General features: G+C 41.8%; 1 protein-coding gene across 2 annotated transcripts in view; it reads right to left on the bottom strand.

The window, feature by feature from the left end:
• The window catches only part of E2f5 (E2F transcription factor 5), a 19,096-nt gene extending 8,430 nt beyond the window's left edge, over positions 1-10,666 (bottom strand). The window contains exons 1-4 of one of the 2 annotated variants that reach the window (XM_031376360.1): positions 10,273-10,387; positions 8,089-8,157; positions 2,489-2,598; positions 1,609-1,770 (exon numbers count right to left, since the gene is read on the bottom strand). In XM_031376360.1, the coding sequence (XP_031232220.1) occupies positions 1,609-1,631 (23 nt within the window). In that variant the 5' untranslated portion in view covers positions 1,632-1,770; positions 2,489-2,598; positions 8,089-8,157; positions 10,273-10,387. Of the gene's footprint in view, positions 1-1,608; positions 1,771-2,488; positions 2,599-8,088; positions 8,158-10,272 lie in introns of both variants that reach the window. The other variant, XM_031376359.1, reaches the window with a different exon arrangement.
• Between the last annotated feature and the right edge of the window lie 644 nt (positions 10,667-11,310).

Raw genomic sequence — 11,310 nt, 5'->3', positions numbered from 1 at the left:
CCCCCCCCCCCCGCACAGAATACTCAAGATACAGTCTACAGAACTCAAAAAGGTCAACAAACTGAAGAACCCAAGTGAGGATGCCTCAATCTCACTCGGAAGGGAGAAGAAAGCAATCATAAGTGGGTGAGCAAGGGAAGGACCTGGGTGGGAAAGGGGATGGAGGGAGTATTGGGGTACTGGGTGGTAGAAAAGGACTGAAGCCCCAAAGGCCAGTAGAAAGAATAGAAACGGGCAATCTTGGGAGGTAGGAGATGGGAGGACCCTCCGGACTCAAAAGGAAGGACCTTAGATGAAATGCCCTACAGTGGAAAGAGGGAACTTGTAGAGGCCACCTCCAGCAGAAAGATAGGGCATCAAATGAGGGATAAGTTTGCCACCCCACAGTCAAAACTCTGACCCATAACTGATCCTGTTTAAAAGAACTGCAGGGACAAAAATGAAGAAGAGCCTTAAGAAAAGGAGGTCCAGCGACAGGCCCAAAGTTTGGATCCAGCTCAAGGGGAGGCCCCAAGGCCTAACACTATTACTGAGGTTATGGAGTGCTTACAAAAAGGGACCTATCATGACTGCCCTCCAAAAGACACAACAAGCAGCTGAGAGTGTCAGATGCAGATATTTGCACCCAACCAATGGACAGAAGCTGCTGACCCTTGTGGTTGAGTTAGGGAAAAGCTGGAAGAAGCCTAGGAGGTGGGTGACTCTGTAGGAGGCCCAGCAGTCTCAACTAACCTGAACCCCAGAGATCTCTCAGACACTGGACCACGAACCAGACAGCATACACCAGCTGATATGAGGCTCCCAACACATATATAGCAGAGGACTGCCAGGTCTGGGTTCAGTCAGAGAAGATTTACCTCTCAAGAGACTTGAGGTCCCAGGGAATTTAGAGATCTGGTGGGGTGGGGGTTTGAGGATTGGGGAATTTCTCATGGACACGGCATAAGGATGGGATGGGGAACAGTCAGAGGGTAGACCAGGAGGGGGATAAAATCTGGAATGTAAAAACAATAAAATTGGGGCTGGCGAGATGGCTCAGCAGGTAAGAGCACTGACTGCTCTTCCGAAGGTCTTGAGTTCGGATCCCAGCAACCACATGGTGGCTCACAACCACCCGTAATGAGATCTGACACCCTCTTCTGGTGCTTCTGAAGACAGCTACAGTGAATTACGCCGTAGCAAGTGGGGCCAGAGCAATCAGAGGTCCTGAGTTCAATTCCCAGCAGCCACACACATGATAGCTCACAGCCATCTGTACAGCTACAATGTACTCATACACATAAATAAAATAAATCTTTAAAAAAAAATAAATAAAATTAAAAATTAAAAAAAATTTCAATCTAACTTAAAAAATAAAATAAAAATGTAAACCTCTTCTCATACTAAAATAAAAAATACTAGTCTAAAATATTATAAAATTATAAAATGTTATATTCATTTGTAAAACTTAACTGCATAAACATATAACTCACTTGAGACTAAAAAAAGCACTGTATATACTATATACACTGTATATATGTATATATATGCACTGTATATATGTATATACATATATATATATACACACACATTATGCATCTTATATATGTAACTTACTCAGAAGGATATCTATTATTAATGGAGTCTTCCATCACATTTTTGATGCTTTGCTGTAGCCACAACTTCTGCTGGTCAAGTTCTCTTTCCTTCAATTCTAGATCTTCAATTTCAGCTTTAAGACATCTTAATCTATCTATAACTTCTTTAGTATTACAGCCAGCACCTACACCCCTTAAAAGCATAAGAATACTCACAGGATAAGACACCCATTTAATATCATTTCATTTTTATAGTAATAAATCTGACCTATAGGTTAATCAAAATGAGTTTACACTCTTCTGAAAATCAAACATTAAAATCGTTACAAAATTTAAACACCAAAGCTCTAAACACACTTGCTGGAAATTTTACTGACAGGGGTCTAGAAAAATGGCTCAGTAGTTAAGAGCACTGCTTGGTCTTCCAGAGGACACAAGTTCTATTCTCAGCAGCCCTATGCCAACTTACAACTGTCTGTCAGAAAATCTGGCACCCTCATACAGACATACATGCAAGCAAAATACCAATGCCCACAGTAATATATAAATCATATCAGTTCTAATAGTTAAATTTAAAACTCTCCTAATGTACAATAAGGTGCTGGTAAAGTTAACTATAACTTCCGGTATTTGGACAAAATTCTAACAAAGAAAAAAAATGAAGGCCAAAGAAAGCAGTTTTAAAGACAGAAAGTATTTGTCATAAGCAAGCAACCATATCATAGCTAATACATCAGTGGAGAGGGCAGGGAACATCCAGCACACGATGGGCAGACAGGCAGGGCCAAAGGTCTGTCCCAGGGAAGACAGGGCTGTGTGATCACAGGACCAAAACTGAGCATTTGGGAGAAGGAAAAGTTTAAAGTTTGATTTCTATCAGGTATAGTGTTTGAGTAAGGTTTGTGACTTACTTCCACTGGATACTGTTCTTTGATTTCTTTTCAATTAGATCAATTCCCTCTAAGACGTTGGTGATATCATAAATTCTTCGCTTTTGCCTCACAGCCAAAGTATCTGCAGCCTGTTTAAGACAAAGAGAACAAAGAAAGCATAGTAGTCAATATGTCTATATTTTAAAATCAAAGAGAATGTTGACTATCAAGGTCACAACATGAGTCTAATCCCAAATCCGACCCACTCAATGTCTTTAGAAAAACAGCTAGATATATTTGAAGCACTTTCTAGACTTTGCCAATACCAGAGAAATTACTCCACTTACACACTAGCAGATATTGGAGAGAAGAAAAAAAAAGGACATAACAAAAGGCCAACAAAAATAACATAGTAGTAATTCCTTGTCAATTTATGTACTAAGTTGAGGAAGAACTACTAATTTTCAGCCTTTGTCACTTTCTATTTTTTTATTCAGAAGGAGAATCTTATCAAAAGACAGCCTATTCTTATATAGCTGGGCCTTTTGGCAACTAAGGAATAGGGAGATCCAGAATTATATATACAAATTATGAACTCATTTAATAATAATTTGTATTTATAAGCTCATAAGAAAGCATGGATGAATTATTCCATCCCAGGAGCATAAAATTAGTAAGAAATAAAAATCTGTAACATAGTGATGGTTCTAGCAATGCTTTCAAAAAACTTGGTAGTTTTTTTCCCTAGAAGTCTAGAGAATGTTAGAGTAACAAGATATTGATGTGATGAAACGCAGGACCTTAACCTTAGACACTGTAACATCCAAAAGGAGATCACTGGACAAAAGAGCATAGGTAATGGAGGAGAGGCCAGAGTTATAAGGGAGACACAAGCTAGACATCAATTAGATTGTCTTCAGGTGATAGACATGTGAGGAACAGGTGGAATCCACAAGATCCACCTAACATGGGGATAAAGTGTGTGAAAAATGAAGAGCCCCCTGACACTGACACAATGTGACATGCATCCAGGAATAGTGGAAGCAAAGGGAGGGAGTATAAGGATGAACGTGCCATGCATGCACTGTGGTGAGGCAGTAACCGCAGTGATCAGAGACCACCAATTCCCTCGAACAGAACTATTTTGTCGGGGAGGCAGACCTCATGGAGAAACTTTAAGAACAGAGGAAAAGATAGTATAGACAATGTCTTTCAAGTGTCTTGCTGCAACAAGGAACAGAGAGGAGGCCATAGCTACAGGAGTTGTCTAGTCTACAAGAAGTTTTTTTCCCTCTCTTTTAAAGATAGGTGCTATTTCAACTTATAAGCTGATATGGCTAATTTGACAAAGAGAGGTAATAACACCGAAAGGCGGAAGGACAGTAATTAAGGAGATTGTTATGAAGCAGAGGAAAGGCATATTAGTAACTGCCCAGCACTGGGCTAAGTGCAAATACAGACACATTAGTAGACAAGATAGAGCAGATATTTCCTTCCTACTATGTCTGATTTTCTCATCAGCTTTGGGGTGGAGGGATGGGAGGAGAGGAGAAAGTGAAATATTGACATAAAATAGTGGACAGTGCACAAGGAGTACTAGACAGTATTACTGCTCTTCAAAGTTAGTGTCCTGAATTTAAAGGGAGCCTTAATCTATTATTTTTCTGATGCTGTGATAAAATACCATGACCAAAGCAACTTAAAGAAGAGTTTATTTTGGCTTATGGTTCCAAAGGGATAATAAGATTACATCATGGCAGGGAGGCATGGCCGTATGCAGGCACACTGGCCAGAGCAGAAAGCTGAAGGCTCACATCTTCAAACACAAGCTCAAGTAAAAAGCACAAACAACAGTGGCAGAAGGCCTTTTTCTTTCATACTGCCAGCAGTAACGTATTTCTTCCAGCAAGGCCACTCCCCCTTAGCTTCCAAAACAGTGCCACCAACTGAGGCCTGTGGTCAAATATTTAAGCCTATAGGGGTCATTCTCATTCAAATTACGACATGTGACATCACTGCATTTTTTTTCCAGCCCTCAAACTGCTGAAGTGTACCAAGGAGGTGGGCAGGGATCCGAATCACTACCCTCATCACAACTTTCAATGCTATGGCTAGTAAACAGGGCATCAGGTTTATTTTTAAAAGATTACATTTTCTATAGTGGGACTTGATAGTCAAAAAAGGGAACTATAAAGAAAGCCACAAAAGTTGCATCTATCACACAACTCAGTTTATGGTAAAAACAAACAAACCCTAAGGCAATCCTTTGGAAGAAAACTATCTCCCCTTTAAATATTAGTTATTTTTAAAGTCTGTCTCACAAATCGGAGGTAAATAATGTCTACAGACAGAATAATATGGCAGGATCTAAGTGCCACAATATTCCATTTACAGGGTGTCACATAAAAAATGAGTTCAGACAACTTCCTGTACTTCAGATTCTCTACCTACTAAGCAAGTTCTTTATTCTCTTCTCTGCTCACAATAGTTAACAAATGTGCATTCAATGCATAATTGAGATTTAGAAATTTATATTAGGATAGGAGTCAGAATTCAAAATCAAAGTATTCTAACTGCAGTGCTGTATAAAATCAAATAAATTTCACCAAGAACAAGGATGAGAAGGGATGGAGTAATAGCTCAGTTAAGAGTGCTTGCTGCTCCTCTGGAGGATCTAAGTTCAATTCCTAGCACCCATGCAGGGAGCTCAAAATGCCCTCTGCTGACCTCTACAGGCAGACAGTCACACAAACGCATACAAAAAAGTAAGAAAAAATAAATCTCAAAGTACTAAGGCAAAAGGATCTTAAGTGACACACCAAGATGGGCCAGAAAATATTTTAATAAGAATAAAAACTTTAACACTTCAGACATGGCACATGACATTTTATATTCATCCATTTACTTAGTTACTACTGCCTAATTTCAAACTCTACTCATAATTAATCTACAAAATACTTTTATTTAACCTGTAGCAACAGGGTAACTGTAACAGGACTCCACAGATATTATCTGTGGGAAATGCCACTCCTGAATTCACCTTCAGTAACTGAGTGACAGTGGCATGTTATCATCAGCCACCACATTTCCACTGTTGCCACAAGGTGGAGATTTTCCCTATGCACACACACCATATCCCTTACAAAAAGCCAGTACGTTCTTTTCCTGCTCTTTCCCCTCCCTTGCTTACAGGCAGCCTCTGCAAACCCCACTTCCCCAACAGACCCCTCAAGTGGGACCTGTTGCATGGTGTGATCTCTGTGCGTCACACCTTGGCTCCGACTTACCGAGGCACTCCTGCTGGTAAATCATAACACTGCCTAAGGCAGAACAATGACTCTGGAAAGTGGATATTCTCATTTTATAGAAAAGCCCAAAAGGCTAAATAACGACAATGTTTGACATTAATCCTTATTCATGAAACAAACTTGTGACACAAGTTTTATGCAATTTAAAACACTCTGACTTGTACATATGAATTCAGTTATATCCTTGTACTGAATAGAGAATTTCAAATACAACTTGTCTATAGGTTCCAATAAAGAGGAGATTTTAAAAAAATGGCATAAAAGCAGAAATTTTAATTTCTAAAGTTTATGCCTATGCTGACAATACCTCATAGAATACTGTTTAAACATTAAACAATGGGAGCTTAGGCGATAAGAAAAGCACTTGTTGCTCTTCCAGAAGATCTGGGTTTTGATCCTAGCATCCACAAGGATGATAATAAGCATGGGTAACTCCGGCTCCAAGGAATCCAACCTCTTGATTTCCATGGGGAATCAATGCAGGACACACAGACACACAAGGCAAAACGACAGTACAAATAAACAAATCTTTAAAAAGAAAGAATATTCCAAAGAGTAGTGTCAGTACTTGCCAAACATGTACAATCCCCCCCCCCCCACACACATACAAAGAGGAGAAAGAAGAGAAGGTCATTTACACTGGAGATGTTAAAATGTTATAAACTGGTGAAGAAGCAGGAGTACTTAGGGTGAAAGAGAAAATTCCTGGGAGAGGCCATTTTGTTTCTAATGGGTTTGTAAGGGCTGTAAATCAACAAGGAAATGAAATACCAGAGAACTGCTGACACTAAGGACATAAGGACCCCCTCCTAAAGCAGCACCGTTTGCTGACACAGTGTGCTTCAATCTGTATCAAGGCTGTACTGCAGAGAACTTGCACCTAAACACACCCTCTGTGCTGACTGCTCTGCCTGCTACTGCACTGTATGCATTCTGAAATATAAAGGCTTTACACTGTTTGGAGAAAGTTCACTTCTATTTTTCTTATACAGGTCACCATTGAATAATCCAAAGAGAAAAAAAGATATCTGACAGTATTTATTTAATTAGGAAAACCACAGTAATCCTCTGAAATCTACAATTGAAATCTCTAGAGATTGTTTTCCTATATCTACAATTGTATAGTTTGAAAATCCTTTTATATAATTATTATTTTGGCTGACATATAAAGAAAAATCTCACCGTGACATCTGTCATTATATTTAATCTCTTCTTATTTGACACCCCATTATCTTATCTGACACTGCTCTCCCTCATCTCCCATCTTTCCCCCTCTTGTTGAGGTCTCACATGATCTACTTGCGAAATCCTCTGTCTCTGTGTATCTTAATTTGCTGTCATAGGGACGTGAATAAGATGTAATTAGGGCATATCCTGATACACATTTAACTCAGACTTCTTTTTAAGGACCTTCCTCCAAATGCAGTTCCATTTTAATGACTGGAGGTCAGGAGAGCAGCAAGAAGTGAGCACGACTCAGCCTACAGCCTCGTTACTCACCTCCCATTCTACACTGCCATAGCTTCTGGCAGACACTCTCCTACTCTGTCTCTAAGAAGCTGAGTACTCTTAAATACTTCAGGGATGAAGAGGAGGTTCAGCAGTTTAAGAGTACTTACTGGCTGCTCTTCCAGAGGACCTAGATTCAATTCCCAGCATACACATGGTGGCTTTTAACCATCTGTAACCAGTCCAGGGCATCGGATGCCATCTTATGGACTCTGCAGCCTCCATAGACATATGCAGCGCAGACATAAACTCATACACAAAATGTTTAAGAAAGAATCTTACAGCATTTGTCTGTTTATTCAGTATAATGTGCTCAAGGGTCATTTCTGCTGCACATGTCAGAATTTTCTTTCTAAAAAAACAGAACAGTCACTCACTGAACCTCATCTGATTATCCACTGAAAGACATCCGAGTCGCCCAACTTCTGACTATTTGAATAACACTGACATGAGCATAGATTACACAAACACCTATTCCGGAACCCACTTTCAATTCCACAGGTATATACCCAGGAGTGGGGCTGGCCTGAGAATCCTCAAGCAAACAAGGAAGGCTCGCTGCACTCCATACATCCCTCCTTATGCCAATTACCTCAAAAATATTGTTACCTACTAAAAGCCCGAGGCTGAACTATGCCTTTCCTAGGTGTTTATCATTTATGTTATTTGTTATGAATGTGTCTGGATCTGGGAGAGAATACTTAGGTGCAATTCAGGTAATCTGTAACTTCAATAATAGCAATAACATAACATACACAATCCAGATTGTCCTTGCAAAGTTCAAGATGGAATTAAAATGGCCAATGAAACATAGAAACTCACCTGTAAAGTGAACAGAACAGGAATTTTCAGAGCAACACACTCATACTCCTTAACAGTTCAGTGATTAAGCTACAGAAAAATAAAAACTAGTTTAATCTGTTTCTGTAGAACCTGCCGTCGGTGCTCTCCTTTTCAGACAGATTCCCATGACTTAACATGTTGGTTTACTCTAAGGGAGTAAGATTAGGCATTTTTCTTTACAAAAAGAGAATCCATAAAGAACAGATACATAAAACTTAGGTTTATTTTCAAGGACTTACTAGTTCTTAAAGGCAATACAGCATAGAAAGTAACAGTACAGTTTAAATGTTGCATCTCACTCAGCTAAACTAGAACTTCCCTAAGTCTAGTGTAACACGCACACATTTGAGTGGGATATTAGGCTTACCCTCTACAGTCTTGAATACTTAATGGACACTCCGGGTATGTAATGAAAAAATTAATATGTTTCTGTATTTGTGATTTTCACAAAAATTAAAGAGTATTAAAAATAAAGTGCATGTTTTAAAACCTCCACTTAGAAATTTATTATAAGTATAGGGCTATTTTTAACATGTATGATTAGAATATCTTAATCTCTCATAATGATATATACTATAAGAAGCATCACTAGGAATAAATACTTCAGTATGTATAAGTAAAATGTTTTTCTACCTAGCAAAAAGAATGGTAGACGGGTCTCTGTAAGTCATTACTCATTATTTTAAGTAATAATTTATTTATTACTACAGAAGTCTTTGAATCTTTAGGACAGATCCGGATAACAGAAAACAAAGACTCTTGAGTATCCAACTTCTGCTATCCAGTGCCGGAACCTGCTGCCACACATGTGAAGTCAGCCAAAGAACCAAATCTAGAAGGGCAGAGTTCATCATCTTCTGAGGTTTGAGCATGTTTCAGGACAAACCATCAAACCCCACTTTTACCCGAAATTCTGACTATTTTTATGCAGTCATCCACTACAGCTGAATTTAACTTTGAACAGCAGATTTCAAAGGGTGTTTTGTAACATCAGGTGTTTCTCTGTTGACCTCATTAATGCCAGTGAAACTGGAAACCGGTACCACTTGAATTCATTACAATTTGAGCAAGGTAGAGACCCATTAAAGCCCTTTTAAGGAAGGAAAGAAGTCGTCGGAGGTGGGGTGGAGGGGGGGGAACACAAAGAATTTTTCAAAAGTGGAAAAAAGTCCCAGGGATAACATTTCCAAATATGAACGGACACCAACTGGCATCTACAACCCAGGAAAAGGGGGAAATCCAAGTGCCAAAAAGCCAGCGCCTCCCACTGAGCCACCGACAGGACACTCAACAGGAGAGTTCTGGAAGGCAGGCTTGCCCAGTTAAGACTCTTATTTCCAATGCCTTGGCCAAAGTCTTGAGGATGGTAAAAGCTTTAAGCCAGGAAGGTTAGGTACGACATTCAGTCTCTAGGTGCTATGAGGAGTCACAAGAGGCTATCCACTGTGACTGTAAACTAGCAATTTTGTTTAAAGTATTGGCTCTTTCTGAACCTTCGTGCACTGGCTGAATTTTAATTCGCACGATCCCACACTGTTTTCCTCATCCTACGCTGTGGAAACCTTCCAAGTCTTGCCAGGAACGGTTAAATCACTATGACTGAACAGCTTTAAATGCATGTTGTTGTTTGAAAAAATCCGAACCCTAGCAAAGAACGAAGCAAAAATCCTTATAAAACCAGATAAAGTTTACTAAGTAATTCCACCGCTTAATCTGAAAGGCACAAAATGACCCCTCTCCGTGTGACCGCGAATCTCAGGTCTAGACATTAAAAAGATTCCAAATTAAGTCAACAAGTCTAATCTTACTTCCCAAGCATCGATGAAGAATTTCCCCTTCTATAAACCATTTCAGCGGAGGTGTGGAAAGTTTTCTTTTTTCTTCTTTCATTCCGAAGAAAACAGGAAAGAAGTTCTGCATGGCGGTCCATTAAGACATCACTTTCCAACAGCAAACCAACGCTAAGTGCGCCCAGAGCAGAGCGCGAACTCCTGGGCGCTCGGGGCGCTTCTTTGTGGCCAGGGCCGCGCGGTGACTCGGTGGTGGGGGCCCCGCATCCATCCCAGTCCCTCCCCGCCCCAGGCATCTCCCGGTCCGTAGTCTCGGCGGCGTGTGGCGGTGGACCGGGCTCCCTCCCGCCTCGCCCTCCCCATCCCCGCTCACCGTTTTGAGATCCAGGACGCCGTCCTGCGCCTCCTGCAGCAGGGACACGAATTTGGTGGTAAGCAAGCCCAGGCTCTTCTCGTGGCGGCTGCTGCCCGCCGCGAGCACCGCGGACGGCTGAGAGGATGGCACCCCATGCGGCGGCGGCTGGGCCTGGGCCTGGGCCTGCGGCGTGGGCTGAGCAGAGCTCGTGGGCTCCGCCGCCGCCATCACCGCCGCGGCCCTGCTGCCCGCTGGCAAGGAGACACTGGCCGCCGGCAGAGGAGGTGCGCGGACTCCGCTCCCGGCCCACGGCGCCCCTCGCGTCCACCAGTTCCCGGAGCTGCGGCGCTCGCGCCCAGCACCCCAGAGCGCGCGAACTCACGCGAGCGAGCGGCCGGCCGGCGCCGCGAGGGTGGGCCTGAGTTTAAATGGCAGGAAGTGACGCCGCACGGCGTTGCCTAGTAACGCACTCTCCGCGGAGGGGCGGGGCAGTCGGGTTCCTTCTTGCGAGCGGGGCCCGGGACTGTCTATAGTCCCGCCTTAAGGCGGAGCCTGCAGGCTGGGCTGGCGCTCCCGGTCCCTGGTGTCTCATTTGCACCTAAATCAGGTGCAACTACTGTGAGGCTCTTCTTAGTAAGGGTAGGAGAACGCCGCGTCCCGGAAGGTTTTGGGATTCCGATCTTCAGTCCTTTCCAAAGCCTTTCCTGTACAAACCTGAGCCTTGAAGATGAAGGCAGTAGATCCTTTACAAAATTTTATTTTTTGTTTGTTTCCCAATAATTTTATTATTGTGACAATCGCAGCATCTTGTGGTTTAGTGATATCGGAAACTACGGATCGATAGTAAGATCACAGATATGAGAGGAGGAAATGTGTTCCCACATTTTTTACTTGCAAACTTGAGAATCAGGATTAAAAAAAAAAAACGTCAACAAGTTGGGTGGGCGAGATGGGTGGAGTTAGGGTGGGGAGCACTCTCTCAGAGACAAAGGGAAGGGGGTACAGGATGAAGAACTTTTGGAGCGGCTACCTGGAAAGGGGCAACATTTGGAATGT

This window comes from Mastomys coucha, unplaced genomic scaffold (assembly GCF_008632895.1).
Source record: "Mastomys coucha isolate ucsf_1 unplaced genomic scaffold, UCSF_Mcou_1 pScaffold17, whole genome shotgun sequence".
Lineage (NCBI taxonomy): Eukaryota > Metazoa > Chordata > Mammalia > Rodentia > Muridae > Mastomys > Mastomys coucha.
This window is presented reverse-complemented; position numbering and strand designations above follow the sequence as displayed.